The 27,222-nt window shown below is 47.8% G+C and overlaps 2 protein-coding genes across 3 annotated transcripts in view; one reads left to right on the top strand and one right to left on the bottom strand.

Moving 5' to 3' along the window:
* The window catches only part of Nak (Numb-associated kinase), a 65,366-nt gene extending 57,360 nt beyond the window's left edge, over positions 1-8,006 (top strand). For both annotated transcript variants that reach the window (XM_077672333.1, XM_077672337.1), the window contains exon 17: positions 5,212-8,006. In XM_077672333.1, coding sequence (XP_077528459.1) covers positions 5,212-6,794 — 1,583 coding nt within the window. In that variant the 3' untranslated portion in view covers positions 6,795-8,006. The remainder of the gene's footprint in view (positions 1-5,211) is intronic.
* Positions 8,007-22,517: 14,511 nt separating this feature from the next.
* On the bottom strand, positions 22,518-26,213 carry LOC144140808 (serine/threonine-protein phosphatase 1-like). Its single transcript, XM_077672326.1, has 2 exons — positions 25,586-26,213; positions 22,518-23,488 (listed from the first exon to the last, which is right to left on the bottom strand). The coding sequence occupies exons 1-2, from the start codon at positions 25,985-25,987 to the stop codon at positions 22,991-22,993; spliced, it is 900 nt and encodes a 299-aa protein (XP_077528452.1). The 5' UTR covers positions 25,988-26,213; the 3' UTR covers positions 22,518-22,990.
* Between the last annotated feature and the right edge of the window lie 1,009 nt (positions 26,214-27,222).

The raw sequence follows: 27,222 nt of genomic DNA, 5'->3' as shown, positions 1-27,222 counted from the left end.
CTGTTGTACCATGACACACTATCTCTACTTGGTCGGTGAATTTCATTTGTGTGAATTTCAAAAATTCAAGGTCAGTCCTTCTACACTACAAGCGCATTTGCTAAAAACTGCTAAAGAAAGCCCGTAATACTGAGATCTTCTGCCTGATCAAGGGTACCACACACACTGGTGCGTTTCTGAAAACAGTGGTACGTTTGCGGAGCACAGTTTACTTTGTGGAGCAGGAAATGAACTCTCGTCTATAGGCGGCTCCTCGTGAGTGCTGCGTAGTAAAGTGGTGCACTAGACCAAATCGTGTCCGGGCTGTGTGAGCGCATGGTTCTGTTGTGCAGTTTGTATGCCTGCCTTTGCCTACCTGTTGTGCATGCACTGAGCTGGGTCACTCAGACTGCCTGTTTCTCTCTTTAGTTGTTCCTCTGCTGTCTGTAATTCTTGGGCACTTGTCGTTTCTTTCAGCCCTGGAACGGGTGTGCCCTCTAAGTACCGAAATTGTCTTCCTAATCTTTTGTGCGTGTGCACTAGTCATTTTCATCTTGGCTCAATCTCTTGCTACTGGTGGGGTCTCACCTGTTTCCATCATGGCCGAAAATACAAACTTTGCATTAGGCAAGTAGCGGTTTTGAAGTCTCAGAAGTACCTTCTAAATAAGCTGTTCAGTGAATAACGAGCGGCATTTTATAAAAGTAAATTGTGTCAGCGCTTTGAATAACGCATGACTAGAGTACTGTGCGCCAATTTGAAAACTCTAGGGGTAAATTATTACGAACCAGCTTCTTTCTGTAAGCCAGGTTTTTGCTGCAGGTTGGAAGAAAACAGCCTGCGTTAACGTTTTCTTAAAAGAAAATTGCTGTTTTGTAGTTTTGGGTTAAAGTGCACTTACTTGTGGATAAAAGCAGTGTGAGGAGACAGAGTGGTGCAAAAAACGAGCAGAAGGAGGCTTTATTGTAGCACCTTGTTCTGCGATTTCTTCACTATGTCCTGTGGTGTTCCGCTGCTTTTATTTGTTAGTGTCGAGCTGATTTTCTGCAGCGCTGGAAGCAAACAGACAGGGTTGTACCAGCTGTACCTAGTGTAGCCCGGCTCTTAAATCCGGTGTGTCACCTGTAAAACAGCAAAAAATGACAAGCTGTTTTTGACTGAAGGAATTGTCCTCTTCCCTCCTCTCCCAGACAAACTCTAGTCATTGGAAGCGCGACAACTTTAGCAGGTAATAATGAGCAGCATTACTCTTGCATTTGGAAGCATTCAATCACACTCTGTTATCGGCCTGTACTTTCCTTTTTTCTGTTGTGAATGTTTGTGGAGATGCTGCTGTAGAGCCTGCAGTGTTGTTAGCCCCTCTCCCGGCAGTGCTTTCGGTTAACAGCTCTTGCTTGTATACTGTGATGTGGACCCATGAGTGTGCTTTTAGTGCGTCCTTTGAAATCATTGTGGAACCCTGTCTGTTTTCCTAATGTCAGTTTCAGTGTAACCTGGGATTGTAGACTGGTTATCCATGTCAAACAGTGAAGTTATGAAACTGACTGAGACACGGGTCGGTAATCCGTCAAGTGTAGGTTTAGTGCTGTTTTAAGCTGGTCACTTCAGCTACTTGCCGGAGCACTTGTCACCTCTAGTAATGCGGTTGGCAAGAGCTGCCGAATGTAATCACCCGAGCCTGCAGGAAAAATCCTGCGCTATTTTAGTAGCGAAAAAAAGCTTTTTTTCTGTGGTTGGAGTGCATGGAAAAAAAAAACAAAGAAAAAAGCCTGTTTTATTGAGATTCACAATGTGGTGTTGTCTGGTCATGCTCAGTGTGCATGGTTTTTTTTTTTCACATTTTTGGGAAACATCGCATGCAGATCTGTATTTCCCACAAACTCGGGCATGTTGCTTGCATGCTCCCTGCATGTCTGATGGGTTGAATGTGCGTAAACCTGTTGTTCCCTGTTTGGGTTTTCCCTAATACTTAGTCGCGACAAAGTTGCTATAATCATGAAAATAAAGTATGAACAGCATGTAGTGCACGTGCAGTGTTTTGTTGACCACATTGGCTTGCAGGCGAGCTGCTGGAGTTATGTTGCCTTCAGCCGCTCTGCAATACAAACCCTTGGACGTTGTTCTGTGCTAAAGTATTTTTTGCTCTTACGGGTAATGTATATTGTTTGACGTCTGTAGTCTCCTAAGCCTGCTGGCAGGTACAGTCTTAATTGTGCAGACGTGATTCTCTTCAGATGATGATAGTAAGTACTGGAAAATTTCCCTTTGCTTTTTGTTTGAGATATGCCTTTGTAAGTAAGTGCTTTGCAGAGCCTTTTGCTGCTGTTCTTCTGGCTTGCCACAGAGAATCTGAGAAAAGGAAGAAACAGTGTAGAAGCTGAATTTCCTCCCTTAGTTTCTGCAGGGACGTACGGGTGCTGTGGATGCACTGACTTGTGCTGCCTTGTGAACATGCTTGCCCTTCCTCCTGCTCACACCATGCCTTGTGCATGTCGTCGTCTTGCATGGAGCACTGCAGCCATTCTGCAGCTATGGGTAGCTAGTCGCTTGCCCACAGGGCCGTACCCAGAAATTTTTTTCGGGGGGGGTTATGAATTTTGGGAAGGGGGTATTTTTGCTGAAAGCAACAGTAAGTATTGTTTACGTGCTGCCTGGAAAAGATTTCGGGAGGGGTTCGAACCCCCAAACCCCCCCTCTGGGTACGGCCCTGCTTGCCCAACTAGCTGCCCAGAGACCTTCCGGAAAACCTCTTCGGTTGGCTGTTCTGGACTAAAATCGGGGACTAATGTACTTTAGTGACACTAAATTCAGTAAAACAACATCTGCGCTTGTTTGTGAAAAAAAAAAAAAAAAAACTGCATGTTTTGACGTGAGAGCGAAATCTAGCTCCGTCTGCAATTGTGTACATTGTGTACATGCAGCCCCTAATCAAATGTTTGGTAGTGCAGGGACCCAAACAAAAGCATACCTGCCAGGTTTCCCGATTTGTCCCAGAGACTCCTGAATTTTGATGGTTTTGTGCGGTTGCGCGGCAGAAACAAATATCTTCCGAAAACACACCTATGTTTGGCCAAATCTTTCTCCCAGTCTGGACACATTGTGCCGGAGATACCTGACAATTCAATCCAAGCTTACACCAATTGGCATTGTTATCAGTGAAGAGCTTAAAAGGCATAGTTGGCAATGCGTACAGGTTGAACTGGTCAGTACCACAGCAACGCTGAATGCGAGAAGCAGTTGAGCTTAGGAGAAAAAATTGCACCCAGTTTGGAGCATCCATGTCTGACAACCATTGGCCACGTTCTTTTGGCAGAATTTTACAGGGCAAACATTGTTATGCTCGGCAGTATTCCTAGGGCTACCTGGTAAGGGTGGCGGCAGCCACATTGAAGGTTTAGCAAGTGACCAGTGGTGTAGCTTGTTAGTAGTTTAGTTGAGACAGTTCAGTTCCTGCTTTGCTGTAGCTAAAGTAAAAATGCATGTAAAATATTCCATTCTGTTGCTACTAATCCCCCCCCCCCCGATTAGACCTCCCTAATGCCATCCGGGAGAATCTGGCAGGTAGACAAAGGCATTGCTTGAGTAGACAGTTAACTTGAGTGAGGCGTTTGGAGTTGTATGTATCACTTATCCCTGCACAATAAGCATGGTTTACTTGCATTGAGCAGCCAGTTAAGGGCACTGTTGTGATCTCAGTTACCATCAGTTGTTTCGAACCCATAATTAGTCCAGGATCGTTTTATAGCTTTCTTGGAAAGTGGGCTGGTGGGTGGGACTTTGCTTTTGTGCACCATAGAGGCCTAGCTTTCCTGTCTGGCTGTGTGCCAGGGTGGGGCTGTATCTTTACAAGTCTGGTTGAGGACTAAGCATTGATTTTGTGCCGGGTGTGATCCTTTTGTCAGTTTCTTTTTTAGGGAAGCATAGAGGCACTTTTTCTTTGTTAAGAAAGTTTAATTAGCTTTTGTGTAATTAAGCACCTTACTTAGTCTTGATATTGTTACTGAAGATGAATGAATGAAGACATTTTATTTGACGAGGAAGCCTTAAGGTCTGTATACGGGGAAGGGAGATGAACGTTTTTACTTAGTCTTCATGGATAGAAATAAGTCTCATGTTTGTCTCATGTTAGCGTCACCAGTGACTGTGTTCATATCGGTTGCGTTGGTACAACTCAAGTTCTAGCATGCTAGGGAAGAATTTTCTTGAACTTCTTACATCGTGCCTTTTTGTGCAAGCAGTAGCAGTCCTTTATAAATGGAGTCATATTCTGTTAAAATCGTATTTTCTGCCACAATATGACAACATCAATGCAGATAAACCAAATGTGCGGGGGATGTTGAGCACATGGGCATGCGTGTGTGCTTGAATGCATTTCAATGGAAGCACATTTAGTGGCTGTGCACAGAAGCTAATTTATCAATAAATTGTACTGTCAGTGATCAGTTTGTCCGACTTTCTAGAGACCGTGACGTCTGAAAAATAGGGCTGTCTGCTGTAAAACAGGGCTATCTGAAGAAAAGAGTGCACGCAGAAAACAATTTTATTTTGGTATTAATTCGGTGTAAATGGTGAGGGTACAAGTAAAAACAAAGCGCTAAGGAGAGCAGGGGCCTACAAAGTTGCTGGCGTCATTACCGACAGGGGTCTTCAACACATAGCACCACTCTTAACACCTCCCTTGCATTGTCAACCTATGGTAGTGCTTTCCATGCTTCAAAGCCTGATCTGCTGCCGTGTGTGATGAGGGCGAGTCCACTGCATGGAAATCGCGGCAGCTAATTCCGAGTTGGCTAGGCCTAGCGTGGGGAAGTACACAAAAGAGCAACCGCACACCTAACATACTAGGGCGGAATAAACAAAATCTTTGATAGGGAGTGTCATGCCACGTGATGCATCCGTGTGAAAGAAGAGAGTGGTAGAAGGGATGGGACGCTGTTAGAGCAGGTTGCCACTGTGTGGAGTGCTGGTTCAAGGCTGCAGTACAAACCAAAATGGCCGCGGTGGCTGCTTTAATCTGTGTCTCGGACCTTCCGTCATGGGTGAGACGGTATGCATTGGCTCTATTATGTGTTATGTGGCAGTGCTGTGGAGGCTTCCCAATTGCTTGGCACGTGCAAGAAATGTCGTTGAGTGTACCACTGGCATTTGGGTGTTTACCTGTTCTTGCTTATTGCAGTGGCACTTGTGCAGCCAACCAGTGAACACAACCTTGTGCTGTGTCTTACTTTCCAGGACCCTTAGATGAAGAGGCAGCTGGTTACGTGCCACTTTACGACAGCGACGGACTTGTCACTCGGGCCCGGCATTGCAGCGAGAACTCCAGCGCTTCCCAGGAAGGCAGCCAGGGTGGCCGGTCAACCAAGGAAGCGTTGGCGTCCTTCGGAGCATTCGCCAGGATTCCCGTTGAGGACCGCTCCAAGTACGAAAAGCTTCTAGACGATGTGGACGAGGACTACGGCCGAGGCGAGTCCAGCCGAAAGGGGGGCGGCGACAAGCCAGCGAGGGAGGACGACAAGGACTCGATAGGCTCGGCGAGTGACCTCCAGGCAAGGGTTGAGCTAAGCGAGGAGGAAGAGGCTTCAGAGGTTGGCCGGCAGAAGGCAGGCAAGAGGCCCGAGCCCCCCAAGAAGGAGCTTTTTGGAGTGGGCAAGCCTGTGCTTGTTCCGGAAGGGCCCGTGCGGGCAGCAGTGCCAGAGGCGGGCGGCCTGCAGGCGCGTGGCTTCCAGGACATGTTTGTTGGGCACACGGAGGGTGACAAGCCGCTGCTGGAGGACGAAGACCAGCTCTCGGAGCCGGACATGAAGCCGGCTGCAGAAGAGGAGCAACTCATTGTTGGCCAGGTGCAGCCAGGCGTGCTCCCTCTGCCGAAGCGCGAGTCGTTTCCGACTGAAGGAGTAGCAGCTGGCAGGGACGGTGCCGACGTGTTCACCCAAGCTCCCTTTCGTAAGCCGCGGCCGGCAAGGAAGCTGTCCGAGCCCGCCAGGCCTTCGGCACACGCCACCAGCACATCCTCTGTGGTCCAGCCGGCAGCGTCTTCAATGCCACCATTTGCAGCGCTGACTGCTTCGGTTGCTACAGCCTTGCCGACAACGCAGCAGCATGGCTTCGTGCGTCCGGTCTTTTCGGATTACAGGGTGGCAGCACAGGACTACCGAGCAGACTACCAACGCCTTGCCGTGCATGCAAACTCTGAGGGCGAGCTGACCAGGGGACGCTCCGAGGCCGACCTCTTTGGCTCGGCCCCCTTCACGCATCTCAGGGCTCCAGCCAGCAGCAAGGGCCTCTTTGGGGAAGGGCTGTCCGCAGTGCCGCAGCCCGCGGGCCGGCACCACTCTGTGGCATCGATGTCTACAGCCCCGCCCGCACCCACCATTCCGACACGCACGCAGAGCCACCAGGACCTGTTTGGGTCCACCCCGTTTGCCGTCGAGAGCGCTGGCGGGCTGCCAGAGGCTGCGGCGGAGGCCAGCACACTGGCCGCACGTGCAGGCAATGTTCCCAAGGCACTGCCCGACTCGCCTGGGAGCCCGGCCAGCTCCGACGAGGAGGGCAGCTTGAGGAAGTTCCGCAAGGAGAAGAAGCGCTACCAGCAACTCAGGACAGAGGAAGACGCGACGGAGGATCTGGTCGAAGGAAGCCGCCGGGTCGCAGCTCATCTCCGGCCTTCGGCGAGCCGCAAGGACAAGCGGAAAACGGAGAAGGCCAGCAATGCCTTCTCCAACCTCAGCTTTGAGGACATCGGCAGCGAGGAGGATGCGGTGACGAGCAGCTTTGTGACCGAAGTCCATTTCAGAACTTCGGCACTGAGCAAGTGAATCCTCGGCCCCCGTCGGCAGCGATGAAAGTGCAAGCTTATGAAGCAAGATGTGATAGTACTATTTGTACATTGCGATGATTATATGTATTATTATTGTTACTATTACTGTGTTGATGACACATTGACATATATATTATATATATATATATTATACATATATATATATATACATACATACACATAGATCTACATGGTTCTATTACTAGGAAGAAAAATCTTTTGCGTTTGCCCTAATCGATACTAGACAACAGTTCGGCATTACTAGCTCAAATGCGTTGGCTTCTTTGTCTTGTAATCCTCGCTGCCATTACTGAAAATAGGGGTAGCACGCAGCTCAATCAAAAGAACTCCGTAACGGGATGTTGCAGGAACAAGTGCCCCTCTGGAGGCTGGTGCTTTTGCTATGGGCTGTGGCCTGTGGGGGTTCTTGTGGCTGTGAGCCCCGTTTGCTTGTAGGCAGCAGAGTTTTCCGTTATTGGTGCTTGCCCACATGTTGTGCACCTTTGGCGAGGCAGTGCCCGTCTCAGGCACGGGCCTGCTTTTACTGGCGGCTGTTTGCCAAACTGGAAAAATACTTCAAACCCACTGTCTGTGACAGGAGCTTGATGTCGAGGGTTCTTATTTATTTGTGCACAAGGTGGTTGCACATGGAGCTAACATGAAGTATTCAAGACAGGGGAGGGGCTCTTTAACAAGGCAGGCATGGCAGGGAGCCAGATTTGTGCGCTATATCCTTGGGCCAGTTCACTCAAGAGACACGACGGCTTGCCATAATCACGTGCACTCAGTTCAGTGATGGTGTTGTCAAGTGTTCCGCTGTGTTTCTTTTCATTTTCTTTTTCTTTTATAATTTGGGCACCTTTTGATGTCACTTGTGACGAAATTACTTATCTAGGCTATGCAGCTTTTTAAATGTGTGCTCTTGATTTGTGTCTTTCAATTTGTTGTGTTTTAATTTAAGAGTGCAGCTTGCTCCATGTGCTACTATTTGTTTTATTAACGCTAGGATTGTACCAATACCTAGACTTTTTCTTGAATTAAATGGAAGACCCCATAGGATGTTGAATAAAAGATTATATATATATATATATATATATATATTATATATGACGAGAAAGATCAGTTTACGAGTATACATTATAGGAAAATACTTGCTCTATGTTTTATAGATTAGTTGTAGGTATTTAATAAAAAACTGCTAACCATCGAACTTGTGTGTTCAGCAATCACTTTTTTTTTCTGTCATGATGTGTTCGTGTTCATACTGAGCAACAGCGAGCTGCACCAAAATGGTGTCTGGATTAATTTAGTCATTTGCTGTGCGCCCATGTGCACCAGAGGTTGTGCAAAGCATCAGGTCAGGTGAATTTTCTTGTTTTCCTGTGGCAAGGTTAATGTCGTAACGGAAGAGGCCGTTGTTCTGCGGAGGACATCAACAGGTTGATGCGGAAGAGTGCCCTCATTCAGCATAAAATAAATGCTGCTGTGCGATTGGTCATTTGCTGTGGGTGCTTGGATGCTTTGCGTGGTTTATTGCCAGGAGTGGTACAGCTTCTTGAACAAACAGCCTTGATTTCGGAAACCATTGAAGTGCCCTTGGAAATACTGGAGCCTAGACAGTTCCCATGGCAGTTACAAATTGGCGAGACCAACTCTGTTTTAGCTAGACTGGGCTGACCAACGTGCGAGGGGAAAAGTTGTGGCGTTGTGATAAAACCTTCAGCAACTTGCTCGAGCTAGGTCATCACACGGTATTTTATTTTGTATTAATTATTGGCAGTGGGACTTGCATGCTGATTTTTTTATATATGCCAAAAAAAAGGCCAGGTCTTCGGCAGTGTTGAGGGAACTGTCCTGAGGCTGGTGAAAAGAGCCTGGGATAGTGCCAATAGTACCATGTTTTCTGCACATTTCTGCCTCTCTCGATTGAATACGTTCATAGCATTTGTCAAAGCCAACAGTTTGGAAAAAGACAGCTGGTAGTGCAGCGGCTGGAAACCTGCAGTTAAGCCTTGTCAGTAACATCCTGTGGTCTGTCCTTCAAAATTTCCCTTTGGTGCAACCAGATACTCACGTACTCTTGAATTGAATTTTGCATGTTTTGTACTGACCTCAGTAATGTTCATGTGAAAGCATTACTCAAGTATAGGGAAGGGGGGGGGGTGTAATTAAATAAATTTTGCAAGTCCCAGTCTGTGTGAGATTCGAACCAAAGGAGTGGTTTTGATTTGGGTGGGTATGGTGGATGAAGGAGATCATTCAAGGAAACTCGGTCTAAGTTCATGGGAAGGGTGTCAAGGAGAATCTGTATTTTGAAATTGATGGTGTGTCCATGGAATGGGGTCAGTAGTGTTTAGAATTTCACAGGTGATGCATATGCTTCGACTAGGAGGAGAGTGAAAAATGTTGTTTAGCAGGGGAAAGGTTTGTTTTAGTTGTAAATTGTCTTAAAGCGGCCGGAATGCTGGACTGGCTCCCACCCCCCTTTTTTTTCTTTCTGGCATGCTTGGCGACTCCAGCTGCTTAAAGGTTGGACCTAGTGAACAAGTTTTGGCCTTTGACAGAAACGTGTGTCAGAGGCGTGTACCCAAACCTGCACGAGTAATTTGAGCACACTAATTACAGAACTAACAAAGCACACTGTCGCTAAATGTCCTCTTTGCTTAATGGTGCCGACACATGTGCCACATCATAGTAATGGAGAGAAGAGAGGAAAGACCCAAAGAGAAGGATGAAAGTGGACTTTGCGAATATGTTGTCGCCTCTGACTTGGGAACCTGCATTAAAAATGTACTGAGGCCTGCACGAATAATTTAAGCACGGTAATTACAGAAGTAGCAAAGTACTTCCCGCGAAGTGTTTTTGTACCGCGATACATACATGGGTATGTGCCGAGTCTTAACCGAGAGGAGCCAAAAGTGATAAGACACATTCAACAATTGGCCATTTAAATGTCACTTAACTATAGGCAATTCATTTGTGGACCTCCTTGGCAAGAGTGCACTCTTAATCGGGGCAGGAAGTAACCAACCAACCAAATGGTTTCATTGTCGGAAAATGCTACGTAGCCATAGAATTCCCTACGGCCAATGTAACAATGTGCTTTATGAAACTTTTCTCCATAAATGCAATGATGCAATGTAATTGAGCTAAACTGAAGCAAACTTGAAGCAAAGCAAGTGTGACAACTGACCTTTAGCATTTTTTTTTGCAACATTTGGTGATCCCCACTTGTTTTTGAGTGCAACGTCGGCCTCATTATCAACCAAGTCAATCTTCAAGTAATGGGTGGCTTTCGGTCCACATCTGTTGTTTCATTGGATTTTCACCCACTAAGAAACCCAAATGTGGCTCTCCAATGTTGTGCACTTCATTTTCATAATCCCTAAAGGCAGGCACTTACCCAGACGGGCTGGCAGGCCAAGGTGCAAATGTCAGGGCGAGTTGCCAATGGCCTTGTCTGAAAAAGAAAAAACTGGCAAGTCTTTGCCTGCTTTCTCTGCTTGTGGTGGTGATTTGTGTCTGTCACCCCCAGTGTGTGTCTGCCTAGTGTCCTTTTAGCTTGGCATTTCTTTTACTCTTCCCCCGTCAATACCCACTGCGGCCCTCGAACCTACTGCGGGTTGGGCTGCCGAATGGCCATTTAGCTAACTTAGTGTGTTGTGTGGTGATTTCAACTGGTGTGTTGTGATGCACAGAAGCAGGGTGCTCAAATTTTATGAGTTTCTGGGGAGTACATGTACTGGTAGCATGTGTTTCAAGGATGCTGTCACTGGAATCACTGTCCATGCACTGCCAAAGGTAGCACAGCATAGGAGGTGGTGCCTCCCCTTGCTGCGAGGTCCAGCAGTAGCGCAACCAGTTCAGTGCAAGGACACCGTAGCCACTGCCCCTGTGCAAATAGAATGGTGAAACTAGAGGCGAGCCAGATTGCGGCAGGAATGCCTTGTAAGCACACCTGGTGTGCGCAATGGGGCAACTTGCACTGCACATGCACTGTAGAGCATCGTCTGCACCGATGAGGTGCAACGTTCCGCCACCTGAAGGCATGGTGCGCACCCGGACTGCTACATGCGAAGGCAGCCCAGTGTAGCATCAGGCTGGTTGCCAGGGGAGGGTGGGCAGCTGTTGTTGAGCTACTGCAACAAGTTGCCGTGATTAGTTTCTTTTAGCACTGTATCTGGTACTTTTTTTCAGCTGCCCTCATACACTGCAGTATTTCAGGCTTGCATTAGGTCTGCAGGGCCTGGAAAGAAATAGTGCCCCGTGTATTTCTATGTTGCTATCCGCAAGATTTTCAAATTTTGTGTCTTATCTGCTCCATCTTACTGCCATGCTAATGCAAAACACGCTTTATGATATGACAGCGGTGTGGGTGAGAGAGAGAGAGAGAAAACGTTATTAAACTGAGCTTGTCTTTAGCGTGAGAAGTTGGTGGTCGTTGTTATCAGCCCAACGACGACCGAGGCGGCCCTTGCGATGAGGGAGGTCTGTACATTACGTGGCCATACAGGCTGGAGGAGTTCGATGCCTTCAGCACGTGCCGTCGAAAGCACTCCTTCCAGCTGTGGGGATGCAGGTGCCCATCCGAAGTCCCCCACAGCCCAACACAGTTCCAGCACTCCCATGGCAGCACTTCCTGCTGCGTTGGTAACTGCAGCACGGGGCATGTGCAGCGTATGGACCTTGCCCATTCAGGTGAAAATGGCCAAGTGGTTTCTTAGTGGTTTGATCTGGTCCCAGTTATGGGTCATCTATGGGTTGGTCATTAAGGGTAACAGAGTGGATCCCTAGAGAAGGCAAGCATTGCAGGGGGTGGCAGAAAGTTAGATGGCCAGACGAGATCAAGAAGTTTTCGGGGATAAATTGGTCGCAGTTAGCACAGGACCGGGGTAATTGGAGAATAATGGGAGAGGCCTTTGCCCTGCAGTGGGCATAGATAGGCTGGTGATGATGGGTCATCTGGTTTGAACTGGTCCCAGTAACTAAACAACTGGTGATATCTGGTCCCAGTTACGAGGTATCGATAGTGACGTGAGGACCACATGATGCTGCATTTCAGTGGCCTGGCAGCTACTTGGCATTGTCCTTTCTGGACGGAAGGCCCACAGTGGACGTCTCTGCTGGGCTAGATGCGCGAGTGGTGGCACCCAGGCTACTGCATTATTGATGTGTGGCTTGCGCCATCCAGATGCTGTCACCATGTTGGCATGGTCACGCATTCACCGCAGTGTGTGTGTGTGCTCGTATCACAACACACATCTGCAAAATAAAATTCCTCCGTCACTTGAGAAGTCTGAGTATCAAACCTAGGCCCCTCTGCTGCTAAATTATGAGTCTTCTCAGCCAGGAGTCCTCACTTACAATTGTTACTTTCAAAGGTTTTGTATTTTAAAGGGGCCATGCAGACAAAATAAAAGTTTGTTTTATTCGAAAGATTTGGTGTTTTGTGGTGCCCCCAGCACTTCTCTGGCAGCAAACGATGCTTTATTCAGAAATTTATTAGTTTACGTTAAAATTTTGATTCTTCCGCCAAATTGTGTGTTTTGTGACGTCTGCGATGATGTAACCAGGATAGGTATTCAAGCGAATGTTAGTGCACTGTTTAGTCAGCGGCGTACTGCGGAGCACCTTGTTTACCGTCATGCCTCCTAGATGGCGTCACCATACTGGGCAGGACCGCTGTCCGCCTTTGCTTTATTTCTGACCATATTTGCACCTGGCTTGTTCTTGTTCGGGTGGGTAGTAATCGTTTCGTGAAACATGGGGTATGCTCGGCAAACGGAGTCCCGTAAGACAACGTTGGTTACGCCTATCGGCCAGTGTCGTGCGAGACCACCCCTAAGTGCCGGACAGCTATGCAGCTATAACAAGCATTGGGCACGCAGTACCAACAGCAGCACACACTGCTGCCTTTATGTTTACGTATGCTTTCGTAACTTCCATTGTTTACCCCACCATTCTTACTGCTATAAAATGAATATGCATTACATCCAAGTGCAAATAGCTCATTCTGCAAGATTATAAGCCCTACCTAACTTTTGTTTGCTTTTACTGGCGTCAGCCAATCACACGGCTGTGCATATTACGTCATAGGTTCTAGTGTGGGAAATGCACTAGTGATCGAGTCACATGGCCATTCTCTTTTTTCCTAATTATATAGCTTATTTGAGCGAAGTTTACGTTAAAAGTGGTATCAGCATGATTCTAACGAGGCCAATCTTTCGAATGAACCAAATTTGTGTTTTGTCTGCATGGCCCCTTTAACTTTTGTGGCCTGTTTTAAGTCTATAGGAAGTAGAGTAAAGAGTTCATTATGGATTGAAGAATTTGGCACAAATGGGTGCCAAAAGTGCATGCCGCTGCAGCACTAGACCCATGCTACAGTGAACTGGTTCACTGTACCCATGCCCACAACGTTCCACCGGAGAGGTTGACCGAAATGGCGCCGTTCATACATTACTGATAGATCTGAAAGTTCACCTGCCCCAGGTAAATATACACCGCCATGGACGATGCCATTACCCATCTCCCATTGCACACCCATGTTTTTTTATCCCTCGTTTTAAAGCTGCAACTACAGGATGTACCACATAAAATGTTGTCCTTGCAAAATCATTGTAACCCCACAGCTGTACATCACAGCTGTCACTGTAGATCTCATCCCCTTGGGGTGATCATTTGTAAACTTATTTTTGCTAGATTTCCTTCAGGCTTGGAATAATTTTTTTAGTGGATCTGGTCAAAGCAAGTTGCCTGTTACCAGCCTTCTCCACTCTTTGTGCTCTTTGCAGCAAGTATGGAATTATTCAACAGTCATTTTTGCGCTGGTTTTTCTTGTGTAACAGCAGTGCACTGCTGCCCTCGTTTACTGGCTTGAGCACTAAACACTTGTCGATGTACTAAAGACTTGCAGCTCTGGGCTTTTGCCATAGGGATGTTGTAATCACTCAGTGAGAACATTTCAACGGCCTAGTATTTAGGCTCCATGTATATTTATGTTTTTACTTGGATAGTGTCATGAAGTAGCAGCATTTAACTAAATGTTGAGAGCTCACCGCATGTTTCACAAAATGACTGTCGTCATTGTCAACGTGCACTTAGCCAAAAAGCTAAATCAGTCTAATCTTGATGGAAATCTGCAGCGTTTGTGCTGTCTCCTCCTTTTGTTCTTCGTACCGCAGCGCTATCCTTGAATGGGGCTTCAGGTGAGAAAACTCAGAGGTGCTGTTCATAAACAAAACCAAAAGGGCACCTACCTGTGCAGAAGATTTGCTATTGGCCGAGGCTGGATGCGCCCGTTTCGATGATAGCTAGGCTTGTCTGTATACTACAACATCCTTCATTGTCATAATTCAGGAGTAGCAAAGAAGTGCTAATGTGCCTTATGGCAGAATCCAGCAGCACTGGACCACAACCATTGCAGAGGCAGACAGTGGCTCCTCTCGGTTCCTATGCTTTTCGAAAACATCTGTGCACGCAAGATATCCTCCTTTGCTTAAGGAAGAAATTCTCATACCAGCCTCCTGAAATTCACCTCGTGCCATTCTTGCATTGGACCTAAAGGGAGCCTTCCGTAACGTCTCTCATTCTGCCATCCTCTTCGTCTCAACAAAACAGGCTGTGGCTTGGGTACTTACTCCTACATTGCCGAAAGCAGGCAGGCGATGTCAAATCTGATCCCATCACCCTGGGAGATCGAGGCACCCCTCAAGGTTCTGTTCTTTCACCTGTACTTTTGTAGCGAAAGCTACACTATGCGACCTTGGGAAGTCTTAGCGGGGTGACCAGTTTTGACCTTGAGAGCTAGAGGTCAAACCATATCCCCTTTGTGCTGTGGTTAACCAAAACTAAACCACAGCAATTTTTTAATATCGCTCTCCTAGACCTCCCTCGTCAGCTTAAAGCCATTCCCCGTATTCATCACGATTTGTATGTGGATGACATTGCCATTTGGACTGACACGGGTTCTTTAGGTGAAATTCAAGATACCCGTCAAAGAGCCACTGACACTGTGAAACAGTATGCCTCATCAATTGGCCTTCGCTGTTCCCTTAAAGAATCTGACTTCATCATTGTATGAAAATGTCTCCCTGCACCCAATAAAGAGCCTGCAGGGGCACCTTATCTATTCAAGGTGACGGTAGTGGCGACACCGCGGACCCCGAGCCCATGTGGGTTGGACCCACCCACGCCCCGGCTGTGTGTGGCTTAGCCGTGTCCAGGGAAAAGGGCATCCTGGTGGCTGAGCCAAAGCCAGGGTTGTTTTGGACCTTTACGGCCCCCTGGTGGCGGCAACACGCCACTTTGGCCCCTGCTTCCTGCAGACGGTACCCCAGGATTGACCCGCCCTGGGGAAAGCAGCCAGTCGCCTTTTCCTATCTTCCTCACTCTCTTTTTTCTGTCCTGTCATCTTTCCATGGCTGTCCTGTCATCTACTCTTTTCCTGTTTTTTCCTCTTACCCTCAGGCGGCAAGGGTTAACTTTGTGCGCAATGGCCTACCTAGACCACTTTTCATAAGGTTATAGTGGCCACGTATGGCTAGCGTGACTACCTGCACACTCCCCTGGTTGGGCTCCGTGGTGGGCGTCCAGTGTGGCTACCGAAAAACACCAGCTATCCACATGGCGAAAAGCAAAACACCTCCTGATCGGTCCCTGAAAAGGGCCAGGACCGAAGTGACTGCACAGTACATCCCGCAAAAAAACAGTGACAACTTCGCACGATTCTTTGTTATTCAAGGAGTTGAAGAACCCATGCAGACGAAATCCCCCTTTGCAATAGCCAAGGCGATCAGTCAACTAGTAGGGAAGAACTACAATGCCAGGAAACTCCAGAATGGTGACGTACTGGTAGAAGTGCACACCGGAGAACAAAGTGCAAAAATCATGGAGCTTTCAAAAATCGAAGACATGAATGTCACAGTGGCAACTCACCGCTCACTGAACTTCTCTAAAGGCGTGGTCTCCGAGTCCGAGCTATTCCACTGCTCTGACGCGGAGATTTAGAGGGAACTGGCAGAACAAGGAGTGATCGCAGCACGTAGAATATTGATCAGGAAAAATAGAGAGGAAGTGAAGACCAAGCATGTAGTCTTGACATTCAATTCGACCGCACCACCAGACTCAGTGAATGCAGCCTATCTGCGTTGCAAAGTGCGGCCCTACATCCCAAACCCTAGGCGGTGCTTTCAGTGCCAACGGTTTGGGCACGGGTCTGGATCATGTCGCGGCAAACCCACATGCGCTAGATGTGGAGGAAAAGTGCATGAGAACGAAAGGTGCGAAAAAGAACCCCAGTGCGTTAACTGTTCTGGTAACCATGGTGCGTACTCCAGATCCTATCCGGTTTGGAAGAATGAAAAAGAAGTCGTGACGATCAAAACCACACGGAATGTGTCATAGCTTGAGGCTAAGAGAAGGCTTAGTTTCCAGCAAAAAGGAACTTTTGCGGAGGTGGTGCGGCGGGGGCCGGCGCCATCTCTGGTGTCTGTAGGCACTCAGGTCGAACTAAGGGACCTGGTGTCGGCGGTACGGCCCCCGCTCGTCCCAGAGGCTGGGCTGCCCCAACGCCCGGCACTGACTCGATCCACGCAGGTGGACAGAGTGGACCATTCAGCGGACTGCTCCGTCTCGCAGCCCTCTACACAAGTCTGGCCAGAAGCCGTTGTACCAGCTGTTGATGGGGTGGAGGAGGCTTCGGTGCTAACACTTGACTCTGCGGGTTCTGCCCTGGCTGCACGATCGACCTCCCCTTCTCGGGGGACGGTCGACACGCCCCAGAAGGCGCCGCCGAGAATTGGCACTGTTGCAGGTGTGGCTCCTACGCGGCAACGGCCTGGGGAAATCCCCAACCCTCAAAGGATACCGAAGGGCCGCGGAAAGCCTAAGCGTCCAACAGGAGGCAGTAGAAAAGAGGCGGAGGAGGAGATGGATGTGACCCCACCCACACCTCCTTGAATACAGGAGAGCAAACCCGAAAAGACAGGTATGGTGCGAATCATACAGTGTAACTGTCGTGGGCTATTGCGCAACATAGATGATATTCACGAATTGTTGGAGAAGTCCCAACCGTCTATTATCTGTCTGCAGGAAACTCATCTGTCTTCTATGCACAATAATCCATTCAGGAAACACAATCTTTACCGCAAAGACAGGACAAATTCGCTTGTATCTTCTGGAGGAGTGGCAATCGTCACTCCCCAGTCGATCCCAACGAATGAACTGAAGCTTCAAACCACTTTGGAGGCAGTAGCCATAAGAACACACATTGGAATAGCCCTCACGATTTGCTCCTTGTATATTCCACCAACCGTTTCAGTGACCCAGAATGATCTGTTCAGACTCATAGATTAGTTGCCTGAGCCTTTCCTGTTGCTCGAATCTCAATGCGCACAATCTACTGTGGGGAAGTGCTAGAAGTGACACACGAGGCCGACTTATTGAGGCTGTAGTGTCGGCAACTCCTTTGCATTTATTCAATAATGGGAGTCCCACTTACATCTGCTCATCAACCCGCACCGAATCATGCATCGACATCTCTCTTGCAACGCCATCCCTAAGTGCCTTCTTCACTTGGTCAACACTTCAAAACCCTCTCGGGAGTGACCACTACCCAGTTTTTCTGGACTCAACACCGGCAGTACCCATGCTACCAGAGCGCACCAAAAGGTGGAAGTTGGAGGAGGCCAACTGGTCTCTGTTTGAACAAGCATGTGAAATCGAATTGCACGAAATACAGGACTTGAGTGCAGATGAAGCTTGCAGCCTAATAACTTCACGGCTCTTGGAAGCTGCAAAAGTGTCTATACCTGAGTCCTCCGGGACACTCCCCAGGAGGTCAAAGCCGTGGTGGAACTCTGATTGCAGGGACGCCCGTAGGAAGCAAAACTGTGCATGGTCCCGTTTCAGACGCTACCCCACTGCCGAATGTCTAGTAAACTTCAAACGACTCGGAGCAGAGGCGCGCAAGATAAGATGGCAGTCGAAAAAGGCTTCATGGCAGGACTTTGTAAGTTCCATAAGTAGTAACGTAAGCTAAAAAACGGTCTGGGATAGGGTCAGGAAAGTGAGTGGAACTTACAGTGCATTTACCATGCCACTTTTTGATGGTAACAAAGGCCTTGCCGAGCAGGCAAACATTCTAGCTGAATATTTTGCCAAAGTGTCTAGTTCAGCCCAGTACTCTGAATCATTCCTCAGGTATAATGAATGGGCTGAAAAAAGTATAATTAAGGTAAACTTGGGTAATGAAGAAGCATATAATGCACCTTTCTCCATGGCTGAAGTACTACTGGCGATTGCTCAGGGAAACAGTCGGGCTGCAGGACCGGACCGAATACATTATGAAATGTTAAGACATCTGACCCCAGGAACCTTAAAAGTAATACTACATTTCTTCAATAAAATATGGTTTGAAGCCTACTTTCCAGTAGCGTGGCAGGAAACCATTATGCTCCCACTACTGAAGCCAGGTAAAGACCGTAGTGAACCAGCAAGCTACAGGCCAATTGCCTTGACAAGCTGCCTCGGGAAATGTTTTGAATGGATGATCAACAAGCGGCTCACTCACTTTCTTGAAGAAAATCACGTTATTGATTCCCTTCAGTTTGGTTTCCGTGCAAGGCACTCAACAACTGACCACCTTCTCCGTTTAGAAACTAAAATTAGGGAGTCCTTTGTTCAACGACAACACTGCATCTCCCCATTTTTTGACTTGTCGAAGGCTTATGACACCACATGGAAACATGGTATAATGCTAGATCTGCAGGGTTATGGAGTAAAAGGCAGAATGCTTGGGATGCTGAAAAGTTACCTTTCCAATCGCTCCTTTCGAGTGAAATTTGGAACAGTATTATCGGATGTGTACACTCAGGAAAATGGCGTACCTCAGGGAGGTGTTCTTAGTGTTACCTTGTTCCTAATCAAACTAAACTCAGTCGCACGTGTAATACTGAAATCTCTTATGTATTCGCTTAAGCGGACGATATTCAGATCAGCTTTTCCTCGTGCAACTTAGCATCCTGTGAAAGGCAACTGCAAATTGGCATCAACCGTCTAGTGCAGTGGGCCGAGGAAAATGGATACAACTTTTGTGCAGAAAAAACAGTCTGTGTGCCTTTCAGTCTGTACCGAGGAATTGTGTTAGATCCTCAGCTGCACATTCAATCGGCCCAAATCCCTGTTCGAACTGAGCACAAATTTCTTGGTTTAATATTTGACCAAAAGTTAACATTTAAAAGCCATTGTAATTATCTAAAACACAAATGTCTGAAATCAATGAATGTTTTAAAACATTTATCCTACAGAACGTGGGGCTCAGATCGTACCTGCCTTTTGCGGCTGTACAACAGTCTAATTCGTTCCCAGTTGGATTATGGCTGCTTTATCTATGGATCTGGTCGCAAATCTGTACTCAAAGCGCTCGACACTGTTCACCACTCGGGCTTGAGAATAAGCACCGGAGCTTTCCGGACATCTCCGGTACAAAGCCTGTATGCAGAAACCAATCAATGGTCACTTAACAAACGGAGAGTACTCCTCGTAAACATGTCCATAATGAGAATTCTTTCCTGCACAACTCACCCTTGTCGACAGCTGTTTCTGAAACCTCACTTTGAAACTCTCTTTACCAACAGGCCTCGGACTATTCCAACCATGTTTTTCAGGTACCGCTTTTTTATGTAGATGATGCCATGCTGGTCACCCACAGTACTGGTTATGCTCCATGGGAATACCGCAAGCCACAATGTGACTTTTTCTTGCTGAAGTACAATAAGTACAACACTCCCAAGGAACTACTGCAGCAAGAGTTCTTAGATATCCAGTTCAGGTATGCCGGATGTGCTACTTACTTCACGGATGGTTCCAAAGGAGAAAGGCATGTGGGAGCAGCTGCAATTGGACCTTATTACGAAGAATGCCAACGGCTCAGACCTGACGCTAGTATCTTCACTGCCGAACTGCATGCCATACAGCTCGTTTTAAACAAAGTATGCACTGAAAGGACACCGCAGTCAATCACCTTCTCTGACTCTCTCAGCGCGCTAGCAGCTCTGTGTTCAGGAAACAAAACCAGAAATCCTCTTGTTCAACAAGTGCTCAACCAACTGATGGACTGTAGCAAAAATCACTTAGATGTGAGGTTCTGTTGGGTACCGAGTCATGTAGGAATTGTCGGCAATGAAAAGGCAGATGCCCTTGCAGCCCAGACAAAAGAGCTTGAGGTGACGGAAACTCGTTTACCCTACCAGGACTACAGAAGGAGGCTAAAATTATCAATAACAAAGAAGTGGCAGTCTGAATGGGCAGAAATTAACGAAAACAAGCTCCACCTTGTGAAGCCACACCTGAGAGAGTGGCAGAGCTGCAGACATAAAGAAAGATTTGTAGAGGTGGTGTTATGTCGCCTAAGAATTGGGCACACGCGCTTGACCCGCAACTTCCTATTGCTGGGAGAAGACCCTCCAGAATGTGAGCAATGTGGGAAGCGCCTTACAGTAATACACATACTTATAGAGTGCCCTAGTTACGAAAACAAGCGGCGTGAATTTTTTTCCCACTTTTATAAATTTCACATTCCCTTGCACCCTGTTTTACTACTAGGCGATGAACCCCTAGTTCCCTTGGAAAAGGTTTTTAAATTTTTGAATGCAATCGAGCTTTTACAGAAACTTTTTCGTATTTACATGAGCCTTTTATGGTAGTGTATTCAAATTTAATATATTACCTTGTGTCTGGCGCATTATAGCCAAATTTGGCTGCTGCGCCAAAAAAATTCAAATTCATTCATTCATTCATACCCAATAAAGAATCAGTTCAAATTACCCTGGACATTCCCAGACATTCACTGGGAATGTCCCAGCTGGGAATATGTCCCAGACATTCACTCAAGATACTTGGTGTTACTATCCAGGCCAATACACGGAACGATCAGACAGCATCCAAGTTCACCACAGTATTTACTCAAGTCACCCACATGCTTCGCCGCATCTCCAAATGACATCGCGGCATAAGGAGGAAGACCTCCTCCACCTTATCCGCACCTTCCTCATGTCTTGGGTCATCTACATCGCCCCCTACCTAACTCTCGGCAAAAGTGACATGAAAGCCATTGATCGCCTCATCCGCAAAGCTCTATAAAAAAGCTCTTAATCTCTGTATGTCCACCGTGACAACTAAACTGCTCCAATTAGGCATTCATAACTCGGTCTCGGAACTCGTCGAAGGGCATCTTTCCAGTCAGCGTCTCCACCTAACCAAACACCAACGGGCCGGGCACTTTTACAGGACCTCAAAATTTTAACTCCTCAGACCATGGACAAAAAACCTTTTCCCCATAATTGACGTCAATCCATTCATATCCACTCCCTTCCCAAAAACATGCATCCCACTTTGCACTGCGGTCGTCGCCATGCTCGTAGCGAAGCCCAAAAATGAATCTACGGATCCAATTCTAATCTTTCGTACACAAATGCCAGCCCTTACTCCATTCCGTCCCATCACTTAGCCATGGTAACCAGCTAAGACAAGATCATCACCTGCGCCTCAATCAAGACCAACTGTATCTGGGCCGCAGAAGAATTTGCTGTAGCCCTCACCATCAAACTCCCGCAACAATTGTAATTACGGACTGTCAAGTGGTCTGTTGCAGCTTTTTAGCAGGTAACATGGCCTCTACTACATGGAAGCTCCTCGCTCAACACGCTTCCAACAGGAAGATCGACATATTGTGGACCCTGGTGCCCACAGACAAGCCTGCGAACCTTCCTCTCAGGCCTCTGAGGAAACACAGTCTCGTCATTCCCTTGCTTAGATTTCAAGACGTCACCCAACACGCACTTCAAGACATTTTCCACCTCCTCACCCGCAGCTTTACTAAAAGTGAAGCGACACTCCGGAGGCTTCAGACAAACACCTTTCCTCACCCAACTTGGCCAAATCGAATGTACCCCACCCAATGCCCTGCCACATGTAAATTCTGCCCTAACCCATCCATGCAACCTCATTCATATGATCTTGGGGTGCGCACTTCACTTCGCCCTCCTACCTTTACTCACTTCCCCTCCCTGAGGTGTGGGAGAACCTGACGACCAGCGCCGGCTCGGATGCCCAGCAACTCCTGGAGTCCAGGGCTGAGACAGCACGGTCGCCCCACGGTCTCCAGGACTCGGGAACCACCCCCACACCAGGCTCAAAATCGTTTTTCCTCCTCTTCCCCTTTCGATTCCAACATTACCAAAACAGTAGCAAAATTCTACACCAGCTTGATGAAGTGGCTGATTAAACTAATAATTTCAGCCGATTTAAAATCAGGATTATGGCCTTCCACATACTGGCTCTGGATTTCAATCTTCCGTGCGGATATGTCGGGTGCTGGCTTGGGTGAAGAGCAGGAACAACGTGAATTTTCAGTTGTTGTTTTTTTTCCCCCTCCCCAGTTTCTGTAAAATCTACAGGCCGTGGGAAATTTACTGCCTCTGAGGCCTTATCTAGTCTACGAAGACAGATTACACCAAGTGGTTATGATTACCACTTCAGGAACAGGGTGGACCAAGCCTCAATCCTGAAAACTTGCAAAAGCACTTTTTTTAACTCTGTGCTCGGCCTTGCATGCACAAGAACACCGGCGATGCCCCACGCGGCAATGGGCACGCAGCAACGCGCACAGTACGACAGGCATGTGGCAAATGCACCCTATAAACTGATCATCAACTGTCACTGTAAAAGAAAAGCAGCTTTTATTCATCATACCAAAGCAGATTTTTGGTCCACCAGGGGAAACAGGAGTACGGTTGTGACAATACTGCACAAGCCCCTCTTCACAGGCACACCTTCATAAATTTTTGTACTCCAGTCATGAAACCCTTGAAACAAGTGCAAACAATAGTCACTGACACATCTTGCAGAACCTTTTCTTCTTTCTGGGTGTGCATGCCCGCTTGATAGTACAAAAATATCACCAGGTCCTTATCACAGTATATAGGTTGAGCTCCACTAAGCTCCACAGCTGGAGTGATTTTCTGCCAGAAGAATTTGAGAGGCTCGAAGCGAAGACATGACTAGCTCAAAAAGTGGACGTCGTTGCAGCCTAGGAAGAGACAGAAAGGAGCGGATCTTAGTTGTGGAACAAGTCGTCCGTACATCAGGAGCGAACCCACAGCAGCCATTGCCGAGGATGGCAGAATGTGTTTCTCACTTCTCACCCGGTTTAAGGTGCACGCACATGGCATTCACAGACACCAGATCACCTGCCTGTGGCCCCATGATGAACATGCCCGTGAGTGCGTTACCGTAGACGCATCCTGTGTCGAGGCCTGTGCAGTGACGCCACTTCTGCAGCTTGCGCTTGGCGTCATGGCCAAAGATGACGTGCTGCGGACCATTCCACACTTGGCCCCAGGGCTCGGAGCGCTCTTCATCCGTGCAGGTGGCGTGGATGCCACCCTTCTCCCAGTAGTCATCGAGGATGACGTTCCGCATAGTGACCATGTTCACCACCGAGGTGCTCAGCCCCTGGCCGGGAACAAGGCCCGCGTGCACAATGACCGTGTTGAGGCTTGGCAAAAGCAAGGTGTACGGAAGGTCTTCCAGGTAGCGGATGTGCCGTAATGAAAGCTGCTTGATCCAGCCGTTGTCCGGAGCGAGCGCGTACGACTGGCTGCGCGAGGAATAGTACTCCCTCAGAACCACCTGCATCGGGGGCGGTGGGAACACAGAAATGTGTCGGCATCCATTTGCAGCGAGCAGCACAAACCACCACTGCTGCACATTTGTTTTTACACCACACCTGCAGCGGCAGCACTGTATAACACACTGCTACAAACACAACAGCCTCGTTACCATCTCCCAGGCAGACTGAAACCAATGGTGACAGGGACATTTCATTGCAGCGAACATCGATTTCCTTTTTCAAAATGAAAATTTTCATGCACAGTACTATGGGGCACATGCACCGCTTGCAGAAGTGCTGCCTTTGTGGAATGACATTCTGGCCCTGTTTGCAACAACGCAAAGCCTGCGTGAATAACTTTTTATAATTTTTATTTACTTGTTTCCATGCCTACAGTTTACTATCAGAAGTCTGTGTAGGGGTGGCTTGACAAGATAGTAGTGCGCATGCTAATAAAAAAAATTCAAGTTACAGTCATGTCCCATTGATATGGACACCTCTGTTCCCTAGAAAAATCGTCCATAATGCAAGTCGTCCATAATAACGAATCCAGGTAAAAAACACAAACATTAAGAAATAACCGTTCCAAAAAAGAACATGGCTTATTAAAAAAAAACGAGATGTAGGTTTGCACTGATGCCTTCGATCCTACTGTACTGCCAAAAAGCGCACCACGTCAGCTCTATTTGTGCTTGACACCAACCACTAGCTCCGCCGAACTGATCAGAGAAGCGTACATACAACCTTGCCTTTTATGCACAGCGAATACTGGCATGAACTTTCATTGTAACGTTACCTTGTCCTGAGCCTCAGTACTTGCTCTTTTCAGCGTATGCTGCGCCGGGCAATTTTTTGTTTGATAGGGAAAGGGTGTCACCCTGCCGTCACTACCCTAGAGTGTTGTTCACTGATCACAAATATTGTCGATCTAATTTAATGGTTTGTATTGGAAGGAGGAGCATTTTGAGATAATGCATGGTTCGGCTTTGTATGCTTTGGCCAAAGCATATAAGTTTCCTGGTACGCGCAGGGGCCTCTGGGGGACACCAGTAATTTATTGCTTTGTGCACCCGAGTCCATAATAACGAGACAAAAATGCCTGTATTTACCCGTTTCATCCCCAAAATAGCCGTCCATAGTCTGGACTGAGGGTTTCTATATTAACGGAGCAAAATTGCATGGCAAGAGACCGGTTGCAGAAAATTTAGTCTATATTGCGAAGCAAGCTGAGCAGCATCCCGCACTGATTATAAGTATTAAACACTTGCAAACCGTAACCTAGCAGCCTAGGTTATGGTTTCAGCTTATGATTAGATTATTCAGCTCTAGGAATAACCAGCTGTGCAACGTTATGGCATGTTGGATTGCATGTCGTCTGCCTATGTCAGACTTTTAATGCTTGGCACATTAAAGGGCTTGCTGTAAAAGCTTACGATATCTGCATCCGCATCCCCGTATCGTGCAAGGAGGGATCATGGTACTGCTTCACACGAGTGTCAGCAGGATGATGTCCCCAAATCAAGGAATGACTCACTTTCAAATTGAAACTCCATGCGACGCTTACACCTTTGCATAGCCATCCTGCTTACCTGTCCTTTTCTTTGCAACACGTCTTTGTTCAAGCAATGGTTTGTAGCTTTTTTGCACAAGCAAAACCAGGAAGATTGTACCTGTTTTTGTGTAGAAACTATAAACTCCTATAAGTCACTGGTTGAGATGCTCTCTTATTTTTATAGATGGAACCACGCTTTGGGGTAAGTGGCAATGTGACGTTTGTTTTGTATTTTTTATAGGATCAAATATATACAATGCGGCTGATCAGCCAATTAATAACCAATTGAGATAAAAGGACCAATGTCGGAGTAGGCCTACGTGGGCTTCCAGTAGCACAGAGTATACTTACTAAGAAACTGTATGCCCAGTAGATCACCTAATTTTTTTTTTGCAACAGCTGCGGTGAAGTTGGTTTCGCCGCGCATCTAGAAAGGTGCTTTATCCCACGCTCCAAATTGTACACGCACCGAGGCGCGTGCGGCCCAAAGCTAAATCTACGTAGATTAGTGCATGCTCCCGGGCCATTCAGCGCGATGGGGCCATACAAGCTTCCTATCACGCACCTCGTCGTGATTGCCCCGGACAGCTTGGCACGAGGAACTATTTTGGATGAGGAAGTCGAGGACGTCCAGGCTCCTCGGTCCCTTGTTGACGAGATCGCCGACGAACAGCTTCAGGGTGTCCTTCTCCCTGGCTTTGGCCACGGCCAGCAGATCCATGAGCTCATCGTAGCAGCCATGCACGTCGCCGATGACGAAGACCTGCTTGAAAGATTCCAAGTACTCCGGAGTCAGCGTCTTGTGGATTTCTGGCGGCACGGGAAAACCGAACGGGTGCTTGGGGCGGGCCGGCTCGTTGAAGTAGTTTCTCGCCGTTGACACCATCACGGACATTAGCGCTCCCATTTTGCGACCACAAGACCACAGGAGGTTATGACCCGACAATCTGAGAAGATGGCTGTTCATTCAATGTTGACGACCGCTAAACATGTCTCCGGCTGTCTCAGGATAGGCGCCACGCGCTTCGCATTCCGCGGGCGGAGGTTGGCTACAGATCGGTTCCATCGTTGTATCGTTCTATCTCTCTGCATCGTTCCATTTAGGTAGAGTGTAGAGGAGTAGAGCGAACCAGAAGAAGAGGGATAAGAAGCAGGTGTGGCAGGTGCGAGCCAGCAAGCCAAAAATTAATTGGATTGACTCAAATCGGATTGAATTGTCTTCTTTTGCGTGGCTCGATTTGGATTTAAACGTACCTCTTAAACGAATTGGATTTAAACTTAAAAGCACCTTCAACTTTAGGTGAGGAAATTGATTGATTGATTGGAAAATATTTAATGAGCATAAAAGTGGGTGGCTTTCTCAGTCCAGATAGCCGCGAGCTAGCGCAGTTGCTTGGGCGCTTGGGGCTTGGGCGCGAGTGATGAGGCGTTCTTGGTCCTCGCACCGTGAGCTGGCCAGCTCGCGCTCCCACTGCTCAGGGGATGGGGAAGGGAGGGGGTTTTGCGCGTAGGGGCATTCCCAGACTAGGTGGTAGGTAGTGTTTGGGACGGAGCAAGAAGGGCAGTTGTAGGGGTAAGTGGAGGGAGATATGTGGTGGAGTATCGTGGTGTTGTAGAATGTGTTGGTCTGCAGTCGACGCCAAATGCGAGCCGCCTGTGTGCTGAGGGATGGGTGAGGAGGAGGGTATTGAAGCCGCAGTTGGCGATAATGATATAGGATTTCAGTGTATCGGGGAGGGACCGGTGGATAGATGGAGGGTTCGGAAAGGTCCTCTTCCGTCGACGAAAACGCCCGGAATGTAAGAGCGCGGGCAGCGGCGTGTGCCGCCTCGTTTCCCTCGAGGGAAGAATGGCCTGGTGTCCATACAATCTGGATGTGGGGTGGATCCTTGATTGATGATAGTAGAGAGTTTTAGCAGTCCGTTCGTTACGTTCGTTACGTTGCTACCGGGTTTACCTGGACCCGACTGCGCATGCGCGCGCACGTACTGGGCTCTTTCCGTATACCGTTCGTTCCGTGTGACGGCTGATTAGCCGAGTTGTTGCAAAAATCCACACGCTAAAAATACGTAAATAAAGAACGCAGTTTCCCCTAAAGCATTGCAAATCTAAAATAAATCGCGCTCGGCCGGACGCATTGTGAGGCAGGGGCTGCGGCGGCGGCGGCGACGGCACCAGAGCGAGCGCAGGTGACGACATGGT

This window comes from Haemaphysalis longicornis, unplaced genomic scaffold, assembly GCF_048455015.1.
Source record: "Haemaphysalis longicornis isolate Haplotype H1 unplaced genomic scaffold, Haemaphysalis longicornis Haplotype H1 scaffold_1, whole genome shotgun sequence".
Classification (NCBI taxonomy): Eukaryota; Metazoa; Arthropoda; class Arachnida; order Ixodida; family Ixodidae; genus Haemaphysalis; species Haemaphysalis longicornis.
The sequence above is the reverse complement of the archived record's forward strand: the minus strand, read 5'-3'. Positions and strand labels throughout refer to the sequence as shown.